This window comes from Stegodyphus dumicola, chromosome 2, assembly GCF_044657685.1.
Source record: "Stegodyphus dumicola isolate Sdum_Otavi_A_Nest chromosome 2, ASM4465768v1".
Lineage (NCBI taxonomy): Eukaryota > Metazoa > Arthropoda > Arachnida > Araneae > Eresidae > Stegodyphus > Stegodyphus dumicola.
In genome coordinates this window covers 277,889,005-277,916,399 of record NC_140769.1, presented here as the reverse complement: position 1 = coordinate 277,916,399, position 27,395 = coordinate 277,889,005, and the positions used below count along the sequence as shown (strand labels likewise).

At 31.7% G+C, this 27,395-nt stretch overlaps 1 protein-coding gene across 1 annotated transcript; it reads right to left on the bottom strand.

Annotated features, from left to right (window-relative positions):
* Positions 1–546: 546 nt before the first annotated feature.
* On the bottom strand, positions 547–27,395 carry LOC118205106 (DET1- and DDB1-associated protein 1). The gene is made up of 6 exons (XM_085812204.1): positions 27,114–27,395; positions 26,151–26,270; positions 11,231–11,317; positions 8,934–8,985; positions 8,570–8,631; positions 547–1,214 (listed from the first exon to the last, which is right to left on the bottom strand). Exons 1-6 carry the CDS (start codon positions 27,114–27,116, stop codon positions 1,119–1,121), a joined length of 420 nt encoding a protein of 139 aa, XP_085668330.1. The 5' UTR covers positions 27,117–27,395; the 3' UTR covers positions 547–1,118.

The following is a 27,395-nucleotide window of genomic DNA, read 5'->3' as shown; positions in this document are numbered from 1 at the left end:
ACAGATATTAATTAAAAACGCTTAAACTGCTAATTTTTGCTTTCTTTTCTTTTCTTTCTTTCTTTTTTTTTTTTTTTTTTTTTTTTTTTTTTGTCAGCAGTGCTGATATCAGCAACAATGGCAACAGTGATATATCAGCAACAATGGCCAGCCATTGGTGCTGATATTACAGAGAATCAGTTTATTTTTCTATTAAAATTTTTACGCACGTTCCATATCTTTCAAAATAATTTAAAAAAATTTCCTTCAAAATAATGATGTATTTGTTTTTATTTTTGCGGGCCCAAATGCAATTTCATATGTCATATGGGTATATATATACCATATGATTCTATGATTACGTAGTCAGTTGTGATACATGTACTGAATATAACTTTTTTCTTTGGCATTTTTTATGAATTACAATGACACATCATATTCCTTATGATGTGCAATATGCTATTATACAAATTTTCAAATGATGGCATGAGTAAAATAACACATTACTCTCGATCTAACTTCACTGGCATCGAGTACTTTCACTAATACTTAATAACTGACACAAAGGAAGAATGACTCATTTTTATTCAACACATCTTTTCCATCAAATGCTACAAACCAACATATATAAAAGGGAGCAACAAGGATTTTACATATTGCTGCTATTGCATAATACCACAGTCACATTTTTACTTATGAATTTGCATAGTATTTGTGCTTAAACACATTAATATAGCACACTGCATGCAGATGGTTACATGGAAATCTTTGGAAATGTAAGAAATAAAGAACTTTGTTTTAATATTAGCTGTATGAGCTCAACCAAAGAAACATCAAAACAGAATATATACAAAAATTGGCTAGTAAAAATATCAGCACCATACAAATGAAATAAAAAGAAAATCAAAATGGAAACCAAAGTGTAAAGATACGGTACATTTATAATAATTTTAAGGTACACTTAGCAATAGGTAGTAGTTACATCTCTAATTAATACAAAATATAGAGTATTTAATATACAAACGAGGAACAAAGCAGATTGTGCATATCAATTTGATAGGCACATACACAAACAAAACAAAAAGAATGAAAGTGGAAAATTCATGATTTTCAGATTTGGCAAATTGCAGGGTTCACTATTAGTCTTCTATTTGCAATCGAGATTTTTTTTGAGGTACTGGATCAAAATCCCCACTTGTCCCTGGATAGTCATTTTGTCGTTTCAAAAAATTCTTCTGAAATTTTGTAAAAAAGAAAAGATTATATCAGCAAACAGCACAAGAAAATATAATTTGTATTTACGTAATCCATGCATTATTTCAATCATCTGTAAATATAAATAAATAGATAAAATTTATACATTGTACCGGAATTTCCAAACACACAAAAACATTCTTGTATACCCCAAATAAACTGCATACAGGCAGAGGGTTTTTATTACTAATTATGTGTATGTGTATAAATATATATATGTTTTACTATTAATTATATATATATATATATTGACAGAGACAAAAAGTAAGAAATTTAGAACCCACTTTACAAAGACTCAAGTGAAATTTAATACCAATAAATTGAGAAAATACTTTGAATAATTGCATTTTAAATATATATATACGTAGCGTATTCGGAAACTAAGTACTGTTTCATTCTAGAGCCGTTGCAGCACTGTGGTAGGCATTCCGCACATGCGCACTAGTCTTTCTTGTTCACTGACTTGTCGCCATTTTGGTTGCTCTATGTTGTGTTTTCAGTTTGCTGTGCACATTCAAACTGTTTTACGACAATTAGTTCTCCCGCTGACTGTGAGATTCGTGCCGTGATTAAATTTTTGAACGCGAGGAATGTTAAACCGCCCGAAATTTATCGTCAAGTGACAGAAGTTTACGGTGAATACGCGATAAGTGATGGAATGGTGAGAAAGTGGGTAAGAATGTTTAATGCAGGTCGAACAAATGTCCACGCCGAGGCTCGGAGTGGTTGGCCTTCTGTTGTCACCGATGATTTGGTAAGGAAAGTTGATGAAGCAATTCATGAGAACAGACGCTTCACAATGACAATTCTTTCAGAGGCGTTTCCACAAATTTCACGTACTGTTTTGTTCGCAATTGTGTCTGATCGCTTGAATAATCGCAAACTGTGTTCCCGATGGGTTCCAAAAATGCTCACTGATGTTCACAAAACAAAGCGACTTGGTAGTGCCCTGACATTTCTCACGCGGTACAGTGATGAAGGAGAAAACTTTTTAAACCAAATTGTGACAGGTGATGAAACTTGGGTGTGTCATTTCCCATCAGAATCGAAACAACAATCGATGGAGTGGAGACACACTCATTCTCCGAAAAAACAAAAGTTCAAAGTGACAATGTCATCACAAAAAAATCATGTGCACTGTCTTCTGGGATAGGAAAGGCGTTTTGCTTACTGAATTTCTTCCCAGAGGTGAAATCATTAATGCGGCACGATATTGTGAGACTTTAACAAAACTAAGGTATGCCATTCAAAACAAACGAAGAGGAATGCTCAGTAAAGGAATTGTGTTGCTCCATGACAATGCTCGGCCCCATACTGCTGGTGTCACTCAATCACCCGCCATACAGCCCGGACTTGGCGCCATCCGACTATCACTAGTTCCTGCACATGAAGCGCGAGCTTGGTGGCAAGCGCTTTGGATCTGACGATGACACAAAAAATGCTGTGGAGTCGTGGTTATCAAAACTGGCGGGAAGTTTCTTTGACGATGGTATACAAAAATTGGTTGCTATGACAAGTGTTTGATCATTGGCGGAAACTATGTTGAAAAATAGCTTAAGACATGTATTTTCGTGTAAAAATAAAATTGGATTCGAAAAAATTATTTTTCCCCCCCCCCCAAAACGGTACTTAGTTTCCGAATATGCCTCGTATATATATATATATAAAGAAACTTAAAGAGGCAAAAATTGAAAACAAATTTTTTAAACCCGTCCTGCACTACAGATGCAGGATTGAAGTAAAATAAACTTAAAGCATATAAAATTAAAAGTAAATTTGTGTCCATACATACAGTACATTTTTCCTATAGTACTTTCCCCCTCTTTATGATTTCTAAAACTTAGTTTAGTGTCGACAAGTTCTGTCATTCTTTGAAGCATAAGAAACTTTGTTCATCATTTACACAGTCTGGCAAATTATCAGTTCATTTGATATTCCAGACAATCTTTTACTATCTTTTGAATTAAATTTACAATCTTTACTTATCTTTAAAATTACATTGAACAAATTTCAACTTTTGTTTGGGGGGGGGGGTAAACTAAGCCACCTCAAACTAAGATGCTAAAATTATCACCCTAGAAATTTAAAAATTCATATTCTACAGAACTTCCATGCACTAGCATTGAAAATTTCTGTGCACATTATGCAACAGAGACTTCTCAGTTGCTCACGGCAGAAAGGATAACTGTAAATCCCACATGTTATTTCAACAGCATAAAGAAATTAGTTCAACAAAACCTAAAGAAATAAATTTCTTCACAAATGATAATGAAACAGATGCTATAAAAGACAAATGCTTTTTTTCATTCACTTTTAAATTGAACATAATCTACCAATTACAGCTTGTCAATGCAATTTTCAGATCCTGGCATAGCAAAAACAAATTTAGCTGCACCCATACCAAAAGTGCTGCAATTGTTAAAATGCCTACAAAAGGTTTTAGTCTTGATTCTTACTTGAGAAAAAGACTGTACTGTCTGGTACCTCCCTCCCCCTGGTATTCGAGGGGAAAAGTTTGTACAACTCCATCTGGCGATTGATTGCCGCAGGGAAGAGTTAGTTAGGGTTGGACAACGTCGGAGGTGACTACACGATTATCGCAGGCATGCACTCACCGTATATCTTAATAGGACTACACGATAATATGCAGGTGTGTACTCTCCAATTGACTTTAATTAATATTAATCTTATGTAAATATTTCGTAATCTAATTAATACTTCTTTTATATATATGGTGTGTGAGAAGAAAGAAGTCCCATCATTGGATTAACACCACGGATGACAGCAAACTAAAGAAACTTTTAAAATCAATCATCACAAAGATGAAACACTTTCGCATCTATTAATTATTGTTAACTGATCGGAAATTTGTTTGTTCCCCTTGAAAAGTCAACAAATTTCTGGTCTATAGAGACAATTACTTAGTTTGCCATTTGCACTTTTAGTTTTTAAAATATTTTAATTATACAATTTCAAATACATTAATGAGTAAATTTATTACAATAAAGTTCTAACTACTTTATTTTCCAAGAAGATAATACATTCAATATTCCATTAGTAAATAAATTATATATATGTAAACAAAAAGTAAGAAATTTAGGAGGTTTTTCAGAGTTTTCAGATGAACTGTTATAATTAAAAAGCTTTAGAACACTTCATTAGCTAATTCTGAATACAGAAATGCAAAAAGTTTTCAAGTGTGATTGTGATCGAGTCTAATGTAACCCCCTCTTGACAATATCACATCGGATTTAATTGAATTCCTCTTCAAATGTTTTCCTGTTCTCAGTATATTTTTTTAGGTATTTACAATTTTTAGGTTTTAATTTCATACTTCTTTAATTCTTATTTTGTATATTTATAGGATATTTTGAAATTTATTGGTATTGAATTTCACTTTGGGGGGGGGGTCTTTATGTAACATCTGATCAATTTTCAGCTGAGTATTGAGTGAAAATACCATAACTAATTATGTTTTTAACATAAAGGTTTGTGATATATATATATACACAAAAAGTATCACTTTTTTTTTTTTTTTTTTTTTTTTTTAATTTTAAAACAAATTATCTCAATACCATTTCTGCACAAAAGCTTCTGAAAATGAATCAATTATAGGCAAAAAGAAAGAAATTTAGAACTAAGTTTACAAAGACATTTAAAAAAAAATTTAACAATAAAATCCAAATTTCCCCATAAATATGTACAACTCAACCAATATTTATCAAACCAGTACAGAGAAAGGAAATACAAAAATAACAATATATATATATATAGGCAGAAGAATGCAATTAAAATCTGATTCAATATTGTCAAGAGGAGGTAGATCAGATTCAATTGAATCCCTCTTCCGTACGAAAATCACTGAATTTCTTTGAATCCAGAATTATAAAATATAATTATACAATTTGTTTCGGCAATATCACCAAACTGGCAATCATTGGCATTCTCTTTGAATTTTGATGTTTTGTTTCTTCATTAGCATAATGTGCTCTCATTTCTCTATTAGTTTATATATTTATTTTATAAATACGTTTTAGTTATGCTTATTTCAGTAAAATATGTCTAATTATTATTCTTTTCCTTTATTGGACATTAAATTAATACATAAAGATTTGTTTTTGTACTATTTCATAATATTTGGGAATCAACTGCGTTAAGGAGGAATTCAGATTTTTCTTGTGCAATGGTAATGTTAAATGATTTAGAATGGTTAGTCAGCTAATTCTGGATTAACAGCAATGCAGTGATTTTCCAAAGGAAGAGAGGATTCAATGGAATCCCATAAAATTTTTTTATAAAACTTTTTATTAAATTTTTAATAAAAATTTTTACTTCTTATTGGTAGGTTTCAGTTTGAATATTATGACTTTTAGGCCCTTCCATTATTGTGAATTTACTTAAATCAGGGGATTAAAGTACAGGGAAAAAAGAAACCTAGAAAGGCAGAACTATATTTTAAGATTATATATAGTTGAACTTCAATCTATCATTGTTTTAATGGGATTGAGAAAATAAATAACACTATTCAGCCAGCAAACTGTTACACATTATATTTAAATAGCATATTGTAAATGAATAATACTTCTTTCTTTCTAAGTATTTTTATAATTTTATTTAATTTTTTTTAACAAAAGGTCAAGCACTGCTCTTTGCTTCACGGTCAAATTTTGCCAGGGCTGAAAATATCACTTTTCAAAACTTAAAATGTTTCCAGCTCAGTTACTCTTGTTTATTTTCATCTTCAATCTTGTCTTACATTCCTTACAAAGACAAATTGCCAAGTCACTTAAGAACTTTGAAAACTAACAGGAATAAACCAATGAAAATATACAGAAATTCTCTAACCAAACAAAATTCAGAAATGACGCTAATTACAAAGACATGAAGCTCAGCATCACAAGTGCTGCTAACTATTATACTACCAAATAACAAATATGTATTTTATTTCATTTCTTTTTTTTTTTTTTTTTTCAAAACAATCAAGTCAGGAATGAGATTTATGAGTGATTAATGCCATAAAATAATTGTTTTAGGAATGAAGGATGGGAGTTAAATAATATGATTTATACAGGATTTCATTTCGGGCCCAAAATGGCAAACAACATAGATAGGGAAATGATCAATCGTCAAGGTTCTGTTCTACAATAAAGTATTACTTCGACTTCAAAATATATAGAAGTTTGATAGTATCCACTGTAAAGATGAACATTGAAAACAAAATAGCGAGACTAAATTACAATAAAGCAAAAAAAAAAAAAAAAAAAGAGAGAGAGAGAGAGAGAGGGGAAAACACTATGATGTTAAAATATTATCACATAATATTTTAATGCAAAATGTAGCAGCGAGACATGTGAAAATAATACGGATCATCACTTTGCTACTAGCATCAACTATTGCGAGTTTTTACTAGTCAATTTAGTTTACTGCTCTAAGACTAATCATGTAAGTTTTTTAATTATGGTGCAATCGCCTCTTACACCCGGAGGCGGCACTGTTATCTTGGCAAAGTTCAAGAGTTCCAAAGCTAAGTTCGTAAATTCACAAAGCAAGTGAATTGAGCACTGCAGTCTTAAAGTCTTGAAAATCAGTCCCTAATTCATATATATACACATTATTCCACAGTCTTTAGATATGCAAAATGTTAAAACTTGCGATTTCTTGGTCACATAATGTGAACCAGCTAATGGGAAAGTTTCTTTCAAAACTGGTGTTACATTAATCTTAAGGTAAAATTTTGTAGAAATTTAACTGCAGGTACTTCAGTCATTTAAATAAATTCAATTAATGTTGAAATTTCCTTTTCATAATTTGCGTAAATGAGAAATAATCTTGAAAATTCATTTTTGGGATTGAAGTCACATGCAGGCTAATGAAAGGGAAATGAACGTAAGTAAGGTCATGTGGTATGATTTGGCTAATAGCAAATGTTGAATGATAATGATGATTAAATAAAAGAAGTAAATAATAGCTGATAAATAAAGTCCTTAACCTGCTTTACCAGTAAACTCAAAGTTCATTTCCTGCTTTGTCAAGAGAAATAAAAGTATAACAACAAACAAATTCTATATACATATGTACGGATTTACTACCATCAGCGTGAGTTGTGATGAATCGTTCTAGGTCTTTTAACAGTGTTTTCACCTGTTAGATCATAGTTTACAATTTCTTCAATGGCTCAATTTTGCATTCTTTAAAAGAAATTATGTGCTGTGATAAGGATTTCATCATGAATGTATTTTATATTTAATTCTTCACGAATTTGGGAATTTTGAACAAACCACGGAGTGTTTACAGTGGCTCGGAGTATTTTGTTCGAAATTCCCAAATGCATTTCTGGCTTATTTTTTAAAGATGTGTACATGCAATTAGTACTTAGAATTACTTACATTTATATTCAAATTTTTTTAATATAAATATAATGAAAATGAATTTTTCGTGCTCTTTCAAGACTTTTCTGTAGCAACCAGACATTGGAAATTAATTACAACAAAGAAATGGAAATTAATTACAAGAGTCATTAAATAATTAATATATTTATCAACTAGGACTAAATTTCTATTAAAGAAAAAAGTCACAAATTTAAAAGAAACAAGGAAAGCTCAAGTCTAGCTATTCAAGCCAAGCTCAAGTCATTAAGGAATTTAAACTAGATGCTTCCATCATAGTGATTAAACTGTGTTTTTGTGATCTTAGATGCAAAATAGATATATTTCTGTGATAATTAATGGTTTTTTTACTGCTGCTGTACTCTAAAAGAAGTGCTTTGTATGATGTCATCCTGATTCCATAATTTTTTTAATTTCTGCTAAGCTTTTATACAGCTTTCTAAGTTACCTGTAGCATTTTTATTTGCAACATTTTTACTACTGATGCACATAAATGGTAAAAATGTGCAATCAAACATTTATACGAGCCAATTTTCCAAATCAGAGAAATTACAGAAAATAATTAAAAATACAGCTTAATTCACAAGTGAATATATATGAAAATATAATTTTATTGTTAAAAATACCAAACTGAAATTATTCATAAGCAACTTTATCAGACTGAGAAATTATAAAAGAATAATTTCTTTTTACTAATTTCACCTTAAAGATTTTAATTGTAGAAGACAGAAATTTCTTCATATAACTTAATGTGAAAAATGTTATACATTCTTAAACAAACTGTTGTAATTCCTATCCATTTAAACTTATAATAAATCAGAGCAGCATATTTAAAATTTTGCTGAGAAATATGATGTTCAACACTCATCATGAGAGTGAACATATATCAAAAACAGCAGAAATCCTTAATGAAGATTTAGCTCAAAAATCACATTATTGATAAGAAATACCTTTTTTTCATACTGCTGTTGGAGATATCTCAGAAGAATGGTTGTTTTCTCCGTTGTTATTACTGTAAAAGAGAAATTTCTTCATTTATTTTATTTAAATTTTCCTTTTATAATAAACTTTTAGTGTTCTATTTAATGATATGATCTATATGCTGAAATTACAACTTGAATACTGACTGTGCAAGATCAATAAAATTTAATTCAGGTTTTAAAAAAAATCTTTCAAGAATATTTTTGATGTAAAACGAGAAAAACACGTAATCGCATATTGCATTTGAGCTGTACAAATCATTTACATAAAGCTAAATGCAAGACTTTTTTTTTAAACTTAAAATATAAGTTAGATTTCAAATAATGAACTTACTTTGCTCCGATGGATGATCTTTAGTAGCTATATATACAGAAGACTTTTTTATCTGCAATAAAATTTTTGTATTTGAATTTCAAATTTCATCTACATAAACTTAAAAAATGCAACTGTAAACCAGTCATCAAAAGAAACTGAAAATATTACTTTACATAATAAATTTTTGTTTACCGTTTCCAATGTATTTACTCCAAACACCTCAATATAAAGATGATAAATAGACAAATAGACAATACTGCCTTTTCAAACATGCCACATCTTGTAGTTTAATCCCTTTTAGGTTGGTGTTGCATCTCATATTGTTCGGCGTTTTTGTGCTCATAAGGTCAGCGTTGCATGCCATGCAACCAAATGAAAAATTCCGTCGTTGAAACTGAATTCATCGCTACTCGTACATCGTTTTAAATTCTGTGATTATTTTTGTATTTATGAATATTGCTAAGCGATAACGCGACTAGTCCTAGTTTCTTCTTTCAAACACAACCAACAGCATTTTGATAGTTAGTTGAAAAAGAGTTATATTTGTTTTCAAAGCAAGATGTTTTGGTGCTTCTACTATACCGAGGATAAGATTATAATAAATACTATTATACTGGAAAGTATTATAATTTCGTATATGGTTTCATATTTTTTAATATATAAGCATATTTAATCTTCTTCAAACAAATCAAAACTTTCAAAAATGTCTTTCCTAACAGGTAAAAAACTTCAAACTGACATAATCAATGAAGTAAAAACCCGATAAATCAAGCACTCAAAATCTTAAAAGGTGAGCGAACATACATTTGCTATTCATTCATGTGTTCATGCCTTAGTAATTTGGAATATTTTGGTAACAACTAATTCATTTGTAGCATTAACTGTTGCATTACCATTGCTCTTGATTTTTGCCCATCCAGAATGAAACATTAAGAAAAATAGTTGTTTTAAAATCTGATCTTTAAATGTATTGACATTATACTACTAATCAGTGGCTAATCAGTATCAGTGGGTGCAGCTAAAGTGTCTCATCAAATTTCCATTTAATTCGGATTATCAATTTCTGCCAAATCTAATTATGATGATATTCGTAATACTGCATGAACAAGAAAAATGAATAGTGGCAGTGTCAGTGGCGTAAATAAGGGCATGCAAAAGAGTCTACTACCTGCCATGTATAGACGCAGATAGGAGGCCCTTACAAGCAGATAAAGCAGCTGAATTCAGTGTTACACTTATGTTTTATTATCTATTTCATATTTTGTAAAACTTCAATGAATTTTCATTAAGAAACTTGATGATTTCAAAGCAAGCAATGGCAGCACTGAACAGGAGGAAAAAGAAAATTATCTCCAACGCATGGGGCGGTGTATCTTAAATATTTTGCGATATCGCTGTTGAATTTAATTTTATGGGTTAAGTGCAAAGAACATGATATTTAATAAATAAGGGTGACACATAAAATGTTAAAAAACGCTCCTTTGGGCATAACGTAAAATCTAAAAGCATTCAGTTTTTTTTTTTTTTTTTTTTTTTTTTTTTTTTTTTTTGAATACTGTAAATTAGGGGGACTCCAAAAAAATATGTTTGCATAGGGGCCCAAGATTTCTAGTTACACCACTGGACCTCAGAGATAGTTCCCAACAGCTAAATGGAATGACTGCAAGGAATTTTTAGTTTTCTCCTGCATATCACGAATTTTTTTTTAAACCAATGGCAGGCCCTCAGCCAACTTCGGCTTGGCCACTACTAAGGCCAGAAGTGGTGGTCACTTTATTATGCAGGCACCTATTAGGTGGACCACATTTACCTCCTATTAAAAAAGGGACAGTTACAACCACGGTTTCTCCGACATTCGAACCCGGGCTCTTTGGTATTGCAGTCGGCTCCCTTAACCATTATATAGTCTTGCAGCAATACCATAAAAATTAAAAAAAAACCTTTCACATCTCTCCAAACACAAACTGCTTTTTAGAGTTTCACAATAATAAATAAAATCTTAAGCAATGATATAAATTCATCTAGGAACACATCTTAAAGCAAAGAAAGCACTAAAATAACAGCATTAAAATAATTCTTTCACAGCACTAAGAATTTGTACTTCTCCTCTAATATCAACTTCTCAAGAGACTTGATTATTTTTGATAATATTTTTTCATGTTTTTCCAGCACAGAAATTTCAATCAAAAATATTATTATCATTCAATGCAAGGCAATATCAACATCATTAGCATTCAATGCTGCACATAACTTTAAAACTAATTTCAACTTAATAATCTAAAATTTAAAAGAAAAAAAAAAAAAAAAACACTTACAGAATTTCTACATGATGTATCTGGCTGGAAACGAGAAAAATTATTCTCATTATACGAAGGTAGTTCTCTCAAAAATTCAGCCGTCGCCTAAAAAAATAGAAAATTTCAGAACGCTTGAAGTTACAAGATTAAACATGAAAAATTTTTTTAAATTACATAAAACTTAATTTCAATTACACTATTATTTAAGGTACACATACTAAACCAAAGAAAGAGAAAGAAAATGACAGTTTTATACTATAGTTAGCCATATAACAAACTACAGTCATTTATATTATGTGAAACATGTACACATCTCAAAAGAAATTTGATATAGGACACACATTTGATCTGCATACAGAACTGTACTAACCTATGTTTTCTGACAACTAGACTTCTCCAGAATCACATGGTTATTCTTTCCAAAGATCAATTAAAGCCAATTATACCACATATCAAATTGTACTTTCTGATTATCTGTACCCTTACTGAAAAGCAGTGAAAAAACAGTATTCGATAGGCAAAGCACCATGTCAGCGAATTACTTATGTGGAAACTCACAATGTTGCCAAAAGGTATTTATGACATTCCAAGTATGTTTGTTTTGACCAGTGCACAAAGCCGAGTTTGCGCAGCGCAATTCTCTATCGTTTTTTGCATGAATTTCTCAAAAAAAGTAAGTGGTTTATTACCAATATTAGTTTCTTTTTAATTTTAGACTGCTATTGCACGGAATTCTCACAATTGCCCTCTTGAAAACAACCATTGTCTTTTGTGCCTGAAAAATGTCACTGCCTTTGCAAAAAACTCGGATGCCAATAAGTACTCTCCAAAGTTGGCAATGAGTTTGTGACTTTTCAATGGGAGTGCAGATAACGAAAGAGTTATATCAAATTTCATAAAAATCATACAATTTTATATTTATTTACATTTAAAATTTGGCGCAAATTTTCATTTCAGCAGCAAAAAGCCAAGTTTCTAATTAATCCTGATGTTTGCTTTATATACTTTTATTCATTTCTCAATCAAAATTGATTATTTAATGATCCTGTACCTTTTAATTACCTACATTAATTTTGTATTTTGACTGAAAATTACCTTCCTTTTTATTTTGAAATTTAAGTCTTTGAAGGGCGGTGGTTACCTCTAGTAACCACCTTTTCTATTGAATGCCTTACTCACTCATGCGAGTGGTTTTCAAGACTGACTGTTTCTGAAGTTATCTTGCAGCTCACTAGACAGCAATCAAGAAACATAAGCCAGTAGCTGATGCAGCAATTCGTCTTCAAGAAAATTAGACGAAGACAACATCACAATGACGTGCACTCTGCAGGATTAAGAAAAACCCTGTAAGAACAGAGTGGGAATGCAGCACATGCAAAGTTGCACTCTGCTTGAAAAAGAAAACTGTTTCCATGAGTACCATAGAGACTAATTAGTAGGGATGTGTTCTGTAGGCACTAACCACCAGAAGTGGTCATTTTCTTCCCATGCATCTTGGACAAAATATGTGTAATTGTCACAAACAATTTCATTGTAACAACTGATATAGTAAATAAAACAAGAATTTTGCTGAAAAAGTTAACTGCCTTTTCCTGCCCCTCGAAGAGTTAACTGGGATTGTACTTTGAGTGCCTTATTTCAAAGCAAAAAAATTGAGCACTATGTGATCAATGCTAAATATGAAAGGCCTATTAAGGTCGTGATACGAGGACTCGGAACTACCACCAACAAGCAAAATATTGTTAATGCTCTTACTGAAAAAGGATTTTCCATTGCAAAAATCACTCAACTTATAAAGTATTTCTTCCACTTCCCTAGCGTGCCTTCGTGGTGTAAAGGTAGCATGCTGGGTCGGTATTCCAGAGGTCCTTGGTTCGATTCCAGGCGAAGGAGATTGCTAATTTTTCATCTCTCCGGCCTCTCAAAAAATCCTAATGACTCTACAAGTGGCGCGCAAGCTAAAAGGGTTGTGGATGATGATTCTCCGCACCCAGGATTTGGCGACTAGGTCCCCTAAAATGCTAGTCACCCTTTAAAAAGGGGAGTATATAAGGTATTTCTCCAACTTCCCTAGCATGCCTTTGTGGTGTAACAGTAGCACACTGGGTCGGTATACCAGAGGTCCGTAGTTCGATTCCCGGCGAAGGCGACTGCTAATTTTTCATCTCTCTGGCCTCCAAAAAAAATGACTCTACAAACTAACAAAGTGCAAAACCAGAGCACCCATGCCTCTGTTTATGGTTGAAGTTGTTAAAAATGAGAATGCAGAAAAAATATATCAGTTTCAGGTTTTATTATTGTTTTCTGTAAAAGTCGAAAAACCAGGTGCCACAATGCTACAACTATCAGCGGTGGCACCATTCCTCCAAGAACTGTTTTTTTACCCCATGCTGTGTAAAATGTTCTCAGCCACGTAAAACAATGGACTGCCCGACTAAAGGACATATAGAAATGCCTACCTGCAGCAACTGTAATGGACCTCATACAGCTTCTTATCGTGATTGTATTAAATTTCCGAAAAATAAACCTGCAGTGTCCAGAAAAGGCAATTCCATCAGAAGCAGACTAACTTATGCCCAAATGACAAAAAGACAGCAAGACCATACTAACTTTCAACCAATAAAAAAGGCCTCTGCATCGTCCTCTGCTGCACAAAATACTAGTGTAAGAGATCTAATAAATGATGTTAATAATTATCCTAAGAATCAGGTTAATACCCAGATGAATAGTAATAATGGCAGAAATAATAATAATAGAAAAATTATTACGACTAGTGTTTCTGACAAACGTCAAGCTTCTGAATTTGTAACTTTTATTAAGCATATTTCTAACCTAAATAATATTTTTGGCATGCAAAATATCACAGTTATGAGCAGTATGTTTAAAAAATACATGCCTAAGTTAAGTAAACTTACTGACCCAATGGACAAAGTTTTCTTATTTTTTGAAATCATGAATGAAATTGCAAATAATGTATCAGAGTAATTACTGTCAATCATTAACACTAGTTACATGGAATGCAAATGGATTGCTCCCTAAAGCCTACGAGCTTAAGAAGTTCTTACAAGAATTCTGTCCTGACATTGTACTCATACAGGAACATATGCTTGGTCCACAAAATTCATTCAGAGCCTGCAACAATGTCACATATCGATGGGATCGACCTACTGAAGGCAGACATGCACCAAGAGGAAATGCACGAGCAGGCCTGCTAATTGTAATTAAGCGCTCCATTTCTCATCATATTACCATAGCTTTTAGCCATCGAAGTCTTAGCTATTACACTCACTTCCAACACATCACGACCAATGACTATTATTCTAACAATTGTGGGAAATAATTTTAAATCTTTGTGCTTGGAACCATCATAATATACAGATATAAATGTGCATTTATTTAATTCTTTCTGCAATTGTAAAAACGAATATAGTGAAAAACATTACAAATAATTGCTTCAACTTTTGTCCTTGCACATGCAAATTTTTTGTCATAAAATGTTTTGACCATTTGCGACATACAATCAATTGACCTGAAACTTTGATTATGGTTTATGGTGTGGAAAGCAAATAGCCCTTCAGCTAATGCTAGCTGTTCCTCCATTAACAATACATATTCCTTGACGAGAAGTAACGAAAATGATAGAACACCACCGAGTAAAATTAACTCGTTACATCGCCTAATTTAGTTTACTCTGCATCCATTTTAAGTGTTTTTTTATTTATGCATTTTTATTTATTTTTATTTACTATAATAATTAATAAATAATAGGTAATATATTTTTACAGTATATTTAAAATAAGAAAAGCAGATGTTTTCTAAAAAGCAGGACATTTTTAAAAACCGGCGGGACGCGGGACAGTCCTCCAAAAAGCGGGATGTGTGGTCACTTTAGATTGTATTTTATTTTGATATTTTTTATTTATGTGTAGAATATTCTAAGTTACAAAATTAAAAAGAAAAATTTACTTTAAGAATTGAGAAATTTTTTTAAAAAATACTTTTTACAGCATTAACTTTTATAGTCTTTTGAACTCTATTATTATTTTATAGTTTAATACTTGGCGAGAATTGGCAGCCAAAAAAAGTGGCGCATTTTTAACTGACACTGCTCTAACGAAAGAGTACCAAAAACTTTAGCTTGGACTCATATTCACTAGATGAAAAAATTAAGGGCTGGTATTTAAGCTGCTAAAACTGCAGTAATATGAGTGACTGGTACAGTCCATCCCCAAAGAAGTCTTTTAGAGATGTTTCCAATATTGGATGACCACTGAGAGAAATATGGATCCCAAAGAGCATATTTTGAAGGAAACAAGGATTTCTAACCTATAAACAAAGATACATCTAAGAACATAACATCTACTACTGATCTGAAATTTTAATTTCTGTCTAATGCAAGAACTGAGGAAATGTCGGATGCTCGTCAAAGAAAGACACAGCGGTTGAAATTTACAGTACGGTTCTGTTTGGTTCCGGTCAGAAAAAAATCGCCAAGTGGTATTGATTGTTCATGACATCTGGAAGCCTGCTCATGAAGTAAGTTTTTTGCTAACCCTAATGTTGATAATATTGGTAAAACTAGTCTTGGGGGAAAATTGCGAATATTGCCAAATGTGTTGTGATAAGTTGCAATTTTGGCTATTTTTTGTAATAGTAACCCTTTCTTATTGACCAGAGATTTTGAAGTTCTGTGTTTGATTGCATGTGTGTAATGTTTTATGAAGGTGATGCCTGAAAGTTTGCTTAGTGTTATAAATGAGTATATTATTCTGGAAGGAGTACAGAAAATAGAAGGAACGGATTTATGGCTTTTTTGGATGATATTACACGTATTTATCCACTATTAACAGCGGATGAGCCGAAAAGACCAGATATTTAATTGAATTGCTTAGGTGGACGAGATGGTGGTGGGCGGCATTAACATATGCACATGAAGAAAATGTATATTAAAAAATTGACGTTTTATTTATTTATTGGTGTCTATGTGTTAATTTTTTTTGAAAGATTTGTTGTTTAATGATTTTATGTTAGGAAATATGTATTTTTGGTTCTTTGTTCGTGTCTGTGTGTTAACAGAGCAGCAAAATTTTTCTGCTTAACATGATAGTTTTAACTTTGTTTTAGCTTTCTGATTATGTATAAGTGAAAATAGATCGATGTGCACATGGAGAAAGTGAAGTTAGTGCACAATGCCTAGTTTGTACTATTCTCTGATTTTTTTTTAAAGTTAAAATAGGTCGATGTGTACATGGATTAAGTTAAATTAGTGAGCAATGCCTAGTTTGTGCAATTCTCTGATTTTTTTTAAAGTTAAAACAGGCCAATGTGTACATGGACACCAAGTTTGTGTAAGTGTTTCATTTCTTGTTTTGATTTTCTGTAGGGGGTGGAAGGGTCGGCACCATCTTGAAATTGGTGCCGATGTTGCCGTCATAAAGGATCGGTGCTGATCCTTCGTGGCGCCGATCACAAAATCAACGATTCACCAAGAGGAACCGAAGAGTAAAGACTAACCTACACAGCTTTAACAAAAAGTTTTGGTTAGAGTTAACTTTAAGGTACCCATTGTATCATCGCAAAGTTGTTGTTTCATTTATCGCCAAATTGTTGTTTCGTTTATCGCCAAGTTGTTGTATCATTTATCGCCAAGTTGTTGTATCATTTATGGTAACCTGAGTAGTTGAATTTTATGGAAACTCTATTATGACATTGAAATATCTTGTTATTTAATAAATAACTATATTTATTGTTGAAGTGGCAATGCCATATTTGCATTATGTTACCGTTGCTCAGCAGCGTGAGAAATTGCTTTAAAATTAGAATTCTGAAGTTTTTACCAGTTAGGAGTAGTATGAAAGTTTTGCCACTAAAGAATTTCTTCAAATTATCTATCTCCGTGAACTAGAAATAAAATTTATGTTCTAATAAGAAGATTACCTGTTTTGTCAATTACTGCAAAATACATTACAGTCTTAATTAATTGGAGATTCAACCGAAATACTGGGAATTAGGAGTGCAAATATCAATTTCGATGGTGCTGTTCTCCTAATCCCAGAAATTTGCTGAAGTTTTTAGAACAAGTTTGCTAATACCAATTGCCAAGTTTGTTTATTTCAAGGAGAAATGGATGTAAGAAGTCTGCCGTTTTAAAGCCAGATTTGAAGCACATCATTCCAAGGTTTCTTCTGCGCTTCTATAACTTGCGTACGAGCAAAAAATTGTCAAAAACAGGATACTGCTGATCTCCGAAGATAAGATTAACTTTTGGTTTTCATAAAAAAGTATTTATTGAATTTTAATATTTCATTTCAGAATTTTATTTAAATAGTAAAAGTTTCTGTCTAAAATAACTAACTAATACTAAAAATAGTAGAAGTAATTTATAACTGATATTTGTGGTAAAAAATTATTTTAAATTATTATTTAGCCTTTACTGTTATTTGTATTGAATTTTTATGTTGATAATTGATATGTGTAATCCATCCCGGCATTTATAAAAAAAAGAACTGCTAGCTGAGTTTTTGAATTTGTTGCCAAGCAGGCACGTGGAAAATAAGTAGTAACGTCAAACTCACATAGTGTAATTTGATTATACTGCAGAATTGGCAAAGGATTTTTTTTTTAGTTCTCGCAATCCAGGCGTGTAGTAGATAGTAACGTCATCCCGACGTATTACAGATAGTATATTGCAAAAATTGTTTTTGTTATCGCCAACCAGGCGTGGAGATAGTAAAATCGTCAAACTGACGTGTGTAAAATTCCATTATATTGCCTAACTGTCAAAGGTGTCTATATAGTTATAGCTAACGAGGCTTGTGAATAGTGAGTTAAAATGTCAATCCGACGTAGTATTATATTATTTTGTGCCAACCTGACAAAGTTGTTTAAATAATTCTTTCCAATTGGTTAGTGTGAATTTTGTATTTGAGTCTCGCCAGAATTTATACATTTTTAATACAAGTACGATCTTTTAGATTCAATTTCAGAAGGAAGCCTAATAAAGGTAACTTGTGCTAACATATCATTCTTAGCTAGAAGTAAAAAACAGGATTTAAAAGTACTAGCAGAAGAGTTAGGTTTAACCGTGAAACCTGAATTTGAGATTGCTCAATTGCATAAACTGATTACTGAAAGTCCCGGTTATGATGAGGAGTTTACTCGAGAACTACTGGCTGCAATTAGAGAAGAAAGAGGAAAAAGAATGCAAAAGAGAAGAAATAGAAAAAGAACGCAAAAGAGAAAGAAAAGAAAAGAAAGAGAAAGAGAAAAAGAACGTGAAAGAGATGAAAGAGAAAAAGAACGGGAAAGAGAAGAAAGAAGAGAAGAACGCGAAAGAGGAGAAAGAAAAGAAGAGCGTGAAAGAGAAGAGCGAATTAGAGCCTTTGATTTATAGAAACTTCAGTTGGAAGCAATGGCTGCAACAGCACAGCCGGTAGAAACTACAGTTACCTGAGCATCCTTTAAAAATCAGAATTCACAATTCATGCCTCGTTTCAAACCTAAAGAAGATAAAATAAGTTTATTTTTGGTGTTATTTGAGCATCAAGCTAAAATAATGAATATACCTGCTGAAAATCAAGTGACTCAACTTATTTCATTGCTGCCTCCCGATATTATTCAGCTTATTGCTAGAGAACCAGAAGAGGACACGAAAAAGTATGAATATGTAAAAACTGTGCTGTTACAACCATTTAAATAGAGTGTGGAATAATTTCCTATTAATAAACACGCCATTTAGCTATTAATAGCTAAATGGAGCAAATAGCTAATTAATAAACACCAAATAGCTATTTAATAAACACCAAAAATCTACTGAAAGTACTTGGTATGATTTCTACTATGAATTAAAGAATTATTTAGAAGGATGGCTTGACGGATTAAACATTAAAACTTTTGAACAGCTAAAAGATCTCATGCTGGTTGATCAAATTAAAAAGCGTACTTCTCCTGATTTCAAAGAACATTTTATGGATGAATGGACAACCATAATTTCACCTACTGAGATGGTTAAGAAAACTGAAAATTTTGAAGATGTGAGAAAAACAATAAACCAAAATTTTCTCCCAGTCAAAGTGAGAGATTTAACAAAGGATCATTTAAACCTCGTTCCGATAATTTTGTGAAAAAATAGAGCAAAATACAATTCAAATTACAAGAAAGTTCATCAACAAAGGAATCAGTTCGAAAACATAAACCAAGAAAATTTATGTGACGAAAGATATCGACCACGTTGTTTCGAGCGTGGGTCATACGAACATTTTAAGCGTCAGTTTTCTCGCTTAAAAGCAAATGAAAAGGTAAATTGTGTATCTTCGAATGATGATTTGTTACAGAATTATACAATTAACGGTTTAGTTAATGGGTATGAAATGCCTATTCTTCGAGACACAGGAGCCACTGTTGATGTTATTTTTCGAAAATACATAGATAATGCAAAACTGACTGGAGAACATGTCTGGGTACAATATCTTTTAAATGACCATTTAGTGTGTCTACCATTAGCGGAAGTTGAAATTAATTGTGAACTTGATCATATAAAGACAAAGGCAGCTGTTGTTACAAATGATCCCGGCAGATATGTATTGGGTAAGAAAACTGCCCATTTGTTCAAAGATAAATCATTCTTAAATTTAAAAAAAATACATGTGGTTTTGACACAATCTCAAGTAAAAAGATCTCAAGAAGAAGATCGAAGCGGAGAGACTGATGATTACCGCAAGCTGATGAGGAAGACAAAGAAATTCAGAAAATAATTAATGTTAATTCAAAGGAATTAATTGAATCTCAGCATCAAAGCTGAGATCTAGCCTCATTGCTTAGCGAAGCTAAAAGTGAAAATTTCAGAAACGATTTCAAAGTAAAGGAGAACGGGCTCTTGATGAAAAAGAAATTAGATAAAAATGGAAACGAAAGGGAATTGTTATTCCTGAAAAATATAGGGATCAAATGGAGAACTACACAACTTTGATGCAGAACCAAACAAATAATAATGCTAAAACTCAGGGTAATTTGGTCAATACTTACTCTCCTAAGAGTCAAGCCTCTGTCAATGCTTCACAGAAATCAGACAAACAATTTAAGCGTTCACCTCCTGATGAGAAAACTGAAGTTATTGATATGGAAGTTGACTCACCATATTTACCTGCTGATTCATTTTCTGTAGATAGTGTATGTGAGTATTCCCATACAGGTTTCCCAGTTACTTCTTCTCCAAAAAGAAAAGATGTGTTTGACAGTTTGTTTACAGCAGATCAAAGAACTTCAGATAAAAGAACTCATGAAAATGCTTCTAAAGCTAAGAAAAAAATACGTTCAGAATTTTGCACATGTCAGAAAACTTAGCAAAGAGGCACAAACATGATAAAGGATACTAAAAGTTGCCACAGTCAATGAGAGTGCAAGTAGCAGATAAGAACAAAGGTTCATCTCGCAAAGAGCAAAAACTATTTGACAAGAAAGAACTGACAAAATTAAACGATTCTCAGTTAAAAGCTCTAGATGAATTACCAAGTTCTGGAGTTGAGATGCAAGTCAAGGAGAAGTTTTTAAAGAAACTAAACAGACAAGAGCGAGTTCAAGAAGCAAAACTGCCACAAAAGCCTCTGTCACACTCACCTGATTTCAATAAGAGTTTATTTTGCAAATTGATGTTTCAGACTCTGGAATGGGTGTCATTTTAGCTCAAAAAGATGAACGAGACAATGAACATCCATACAGAAACTGAAAAAAAGTACTCTTCCACAGAAAAGGAATGCGCCGCCATAATATTTGCTGTAAAGAAACTTGGCTAATCCTTGGAATATAGTAACAGGTAGTTTGGCGACATTTTGGTAAGGCGATAAAGGTTACTAGCTAGGACTTTAGCAGTGTACATGGATAAACTCAAGAGTGTGCGCAATGCCATTTTTGTGCAATTCTAGGATTTTTGGCTAATCTTTGGAATATGGTAACAGGTAGTTTGGCGACATTTTGGAGGCGATAAAGGTTACTACCTAGGACTTTGGGAATAATGTGAGAAGTACTCAGTTCTGATTCCGCATTATTTTGTGTGAGGGAAATGAGAGATCATGAGATAGGTCATGTGACATTAATGGACGAATTACAGTTCTTTAATCAGAAAAGGGAGGAAATCTGGAAATTTTGTATTTAGCTTTATTCTGTGTTGTGTGAAACAGTGTTGTTTAATATTTGGATCCCATGGCCCTATATAAAGTAAATCTGAAATTTTTATTACGTTTATGTGTAATTGAAAAGAATTGCTTACTTGCGATAAGTATGAATGTCCAACATGTGGGAATGAAATGAGATTGTGTGAAAGGAAGGATATTACAGATAAGTTTGAATGCCGGTGCAAGAAATCTGGTGAAAATGGACATTTTGTGATCCGTCATGCACTCAAGATTCTGTAGAAGATTAGGTAAGTTAGTATTTTTAATTATTTGAGGATATCATTTTTATGCATTGTTCTAAATGTAAGGAGTAAATAAATTAATATGGTATTATTGGAAAATTGTTATTAGCAATGATTTAGTTTAAAGTAATTAGGATTGTAAGCTAATTTTTATTAATTTAATGTATGTGCTTATTTATATTTTAAGTAGTGTTTTTTAATTTAATTATATTTTAATTTAATGATCATGATTTTGAGAGTTATATGTTTGTAGTATTTTGGAATACGTTTGAGTAGAAGTAAATGTGCATGGAAAGAATTTAAGTATTTGACACTAAGTATTTGGAACGATTTTTAATGTTTGCGTTATTAATTGGCAGGTGAGGTTTATAATAGATAATTTAGAGGGAAAAGTTTTTGGATATTTTATTTATTTTATATGTGCAAATGTTCATCCTTGGAAAGGGTATATACTTTTTCGTGATCAGGTAATTTCATATATATCCTTTTTACCTAATTTAAAGATTCACAAAATTTTCATGCGTTTTCGTGAAATTTTTCTAATTTATGAGAAAAAAGCAGTGTACATGGATATAGTGAAGAGTGTGTGCAATGCCATTTTTGTGCAATTCTGGGATGTTTTTTTAAGTAAAAATAAGTCAACCTGTACATGGTTTAATTATATTTTAATTAAATGATAGTTATTTTGTGAATTATATGTTTGTAGCAATTTGGTATATGTTTCAGTGGAAGTAAACGTGCATGGAAATAATTTAAATATTTGACACTAAGTATTTGTAACCATTTTTAATATTTTGTTATAAATTCGTTGGTAATAGATAATTTAGAGGTAAAAGTTTTTGAATATTTTATTTATTTTATACGTGCAAATATTCATTCTTGGAAAGGGTATATACTTTTTCACGATCGGGTAATTTCATATATGTCCTTTTTACCGAATTTAAAGATTCACAAAACTTTCCTACATTTTCGTGCAAATTTTTGTAATTTATGAGAAAATAGCAGTGTAGATGGATAAAGTCAAGAGTGTGAGCAATGCCATTTTTGTGCAATTCTGGGATTTTTTTTTTAAGTAAAAATAAGTCGACGTGTACATGGTTACTGTGTATGTGTGATTCTGAAAAACGCGGCAAGGAGTTTGCGATTCTGCACTTTTTCCCAATTTTGCAGTTAATATTTGTCATGATTAAGCAGTTTTGTTCCATAAAATTTCTAGCATAAGTGTAATTCGGCTAGCAGATTGTTGGAAAAAGTGTTGAGTAAATAAAAAGAAAAAAAAAAAAAAAAAAACATGTCTTTACTTCGTGAAGAGAAAATGGCGGCGAAAAAAGAAATAGAGGGTTGCTGTAGCAGAGTTGGTCGCCAAGTTACCATAATCCAAAGATTAACCGGATTTTTTTTAAAGTGAAAATAGGTTGACGTGTACACGGATGATACCGTGTATGTGCAATTCTTAAAAACGCGGCAAGCAGTGGGCAATTCTGCACTTTTTCCCAATTTTGTACCTAATCTTAGTCATGATTAAGCACTTTTGTTCCCTAAAAGTTCTAGCATAAGCGTAATTCGGCTAGCAGATTGGTGGAAAAAAATGTTGAGCAAAAAAAAAAAAAATTCGGTTGATCTTTACAATATGGTAACTGGTAGTTTGGCGACATTTTGGAGGCGATAAAGGTTACTACCTGGCACTTTGGTAATAATCTCAGCAGTACTCAGTTCCGATTACGCATTATTTTGTGTGAGGGAAATGAGAGATCATAGGATATGTCATGTGATATTAATGGACGAATTACGGTTCTTTAATCGGAAAAGGGGGGAAATCGGGAAAAAATCTGGAAATTTTGTATTTGGCTTTATTCTGTGTTGTGTGAAACAGTGTTCGTGAATTTTTGCATCCCATGGGGCGTAACTAAAGTGAATTTGAAATGGGTATTTATGTATTAATTTAATGTATGTGCTCATTTATATTTTAAGTAGTGTTTTTGAATTTAATTATATTTTAATTAAATGATAGTTATTTTGTGAATTTTATGTTTGTAGGAATTTGGTATACGTTTTAGTTGAAGTAAATGTGCATGGAAATAATTTAAATATCTGACAATAAGTATTTGTAATGGTTGCGGTATGAATTCGTTGGTGACGTGTATAATGTAATAGATGATTTAGAGGTAAAAGTTTTTGGATATTTTATTTATTTTATATGTGGAAATGTTCATTACTTTTTCGCGATCAGGTAATTTCATATATGTTCTTTTTACTGGCTTTAAAGATTGAGAAAATTGTCATGTATTTTCGTGAAATTTTTCTAATTTATGAGAAAAAAGCAGTGTACATGGATATACTGAAGGGTGTGCGCAATGCCATTTTTGTGCAATTTTGGGATGTTTTTTAAGTAAAAATAAGTCGGCGTGTACATGGTTTAGTGATATTTTAATTAAATGATAGTTATTTTGTGAATTTTATGCTTGTAGGAATTTGGTATACGTTTAAGTTGAAATAAACGTGCATGGAAATAATTTAAATATTTGATACTAAGTATTTGTAATGCTTGCGGTATGAATTCGTTGGTGACGTGTATAATGTAATAGATGATTTAGAGGTAAAAGTTTTTGGATATTCTATTTATTTTATATGTGGAAATGGTGATATTTGTAAAGGGTAAATACTTTTTCGCGATCATATAATTTCATATATGTTCTTTTTACCGGGTTTAAAGATTGAGAAAATTGTCATGTATTTTCGTGAAATTTTTTTAATTTATGAGAAAAAAGCAGTGTACATGGATATAGTGAAGAGTGTGCGCAACGCCATTTTTGTGCAATTCTGGGATGTTTTTTTAAGTAAAAATAAGTCGACGTGTACATGGTTTAGTGATATTTTAAAGAAATGATAGTTATTTTGTGAATTTTATGCTTGTAGGAATTTGGTATACGTTTAAGTTGAAATAAACGTGCATGGAAATAATTTAAATATTTGATACTAAGTATTTGTAATGCTTGCGGTATGAATTCGTTGGTGACGTGTATAATGTAATAGATGATTTAGAGGTAAAAGTTTTTGGATATTTTATTTATTTTATATGTGGAAATGTTCATATTTGTAAAGGGTAAATACTTTTTCGCGATCAGGTAATTTCATATATGTTCTTTTTACCAGGTTTAAAGATTGAGAAAATTGCCATGTATTTTCGTGAAATTTTTCTAATTTATGAGAAAAAAGTAGTGTACAAGGATATAGTGAAGAGTGTGCGCAATGCCATTTTTGTGCAATTCTGGGATGTTTTTTAAGTAAAAATAAGTCGGCGTGTACATGGTTTATGTGTATGTGTTATTTTGAAAAACGCGTAAGGAGTATGGTATTGTGCACTTTTTCCCAATTTTGCAGTGAATATTTGTCACGATTAAGCAGTTTTCTTAGATAAAATTTCTAGCATAAGTGTAATTCGGCTAGTAGATTATTGGAAGAAGTGTTCAGTAGATAAAAAAAAAAGAAACATGTCTTTACTTCGTGAAGACAAAATGGCGGCAGGAAAAAAAAATAGAGGGTTGCTGTAGGAGAGTTGGTCGCCAAAAAAACGCCAAGTTACCATAATGTAAAGATCAACCAAAAATTCCTTTACTTCGTGAAAACAAAATGACGTCCAAACAAAAACTAGCAGGTTGCTGTAGCAGGGTTGGTCGCCAAATTTTCGACAAAAAATCGCCAAGTTACCATAATCCAAAGATTAACTCAGCTTTTTCCTTTCGTGTGTTATTTTATTGTTTGGTTTAAAATATAGTTTATTGAGATTATGTATTTTTTGTTTGCCTCTACTGTAGAATTGGGTGCTCCTTTGACTTTTTAAGTGAAAATATATATCAATGTGTACATGTACAAACTCAAGGGTGTGCGTAAAACGTAGTTTGTGCAATTCTCTGATGTTTTTTTAAGTGGAAATAGGTCAATGTGTACATGGATAGAGGGAGTGCACAATGCCATTTTTGTGCAATTCGAAGATTTCTTTTTAAATGAAAATAGATTGATGTGTACATGGATACCGAGTTTGTGCAATTCTCTGGCTTGCTATTTTGGCTTGCGTAGCGGCAATTTTTGCGCCAAAAATCAAAATAAGTCAAAGAATTGCACAAACTTGGCATCCATGTACCACCAAAAACCGCCAAGGGGTACCCTATAATATACGTTTACCAAAGTTTTTACAAATTTATTCTAAAGATTCATTATGAATTTTTTTTATGAAAACTGCTTTCTTTCCATAGAAAATCATTTGACATTTAAAAAATCACCCTCACATTTTTACCTACTGTTTCAAAGTATCTTTTTAAATCTTAATTAATACATGGTCATTTACAATTTTTTCAAAAATACTGACAAAATTTTGAATCGTATTAAAAATAGAACAAATTCAACTTCTTTTATCTCAAAATTTTGTTAAAATATGGTCCATCTGCTAATTAATGTACCTCTTAATAAAACTTTTCTAAAAAGTAAAATACAATAAATGGGTGAAAAAAATTAATAAAGATAACATACCTCTGCAGAAGCTCTTTCATTCAGTGTCTGTGCAGACCGCAAATCTAAAAGTTGACTATAAGGTACTAATGAATTTGTACCTGGAGTTAACCTAAGTTTACAGAATTTTTCAGCTCCAGCCTGCAATTAAATTAAATTATCATACTTTTTAAATACGTAACACAGAATTCACATAGGTCAATGAAACATACTAACTAAATTCTTGTAAGAATATGAAGCTTTTAAATTATTATTTAACTTGATTCACAGAATCTATTTTGTTCCTAAAAATATTAATTGTTACAAAAAACTTAGAACAAAATAATCAAATTGCCACAGTAGGTACAGAACTATTCTAATATATTCTTCAGGTTCAAGGGTTCTGAATAAACAAACAATAACTGTTTAAAATTTTGGGCAGAGCTCGATAATTTACAGCTAATACCTACCGAAATAATAGACGATTATAAACAACATGATAATGTCTAATTACTTATTTCAAATAGCCCTTCTACAAAAGCCTCAGAGCAAAGCGAACTTCTTCACAGCACAGAATTATATGGAGAGTAAAAAAGTACTAATACGGCAATAAGATGCAGTTTACACTGTTTTAAAACACAACCAAATTTAAACTGCAATTGGATCAACAAACAATCAAAGACTTTAGTGGATATCAAACAATTCGAAATAATTGGAAATACGGGTCAATATAGCAATCTGAAAGTTTCTTGACAAAAGATTACTTATACATTGAACACCTATACACGATTTACGAATGAGGGCACGTGAAATCAAAAATTACATTAATTTGTCATTTTTATACATACTTCATTTCGCTAATACACACTGCTAATTATATATTACTTTTCGCTAATAAATTACACACATTAATTAACAAACTTTCACTTATAATTTACTACTCTTTCAAACGCAGCGGACGATTTCGTGGATTTGCATAATATATTAATTTCATAAATATTTTACCATTTCGAAACAATCCTAAATATGCGAATGTAGAGACATACAACACCGTATCCAACTTTTATTAAATGTCGCAGTTACACAAAATGATGAACTTTGTCCCTAAATATTTGCAAAATAAAAGAAAAATCTATACATTAAGATATTATGAAAGAGTTTTTAAGAGAAATGACTACATAAATAACTCAATTAAAATGTTAACGAAATTAACACTGCCCTAACAACGTAATTACGACACGAAACTTTCCGACTACTCGGGAGTGCTACTTCCAACAAATACTAATA

Coding starts and splice junctions, on each gene's coding strand:
- LOC118205106 (XM_085812204.1), bottom strand. Junction 11,318..26,150: donor ATGAAAGAGCTTCTGCAGAG/GTATGTTATCTT, acceptor CTATTTTTTTAG/GCGACGGCTGAATTTTTGAG. Junction 8,986..11,230: donor ATACATCATGTAGAAATTCT/GTAAGTGTTTTT, acceptor ATTTTATTGCAG/ATAAAAAAGTCTTCTGTATA.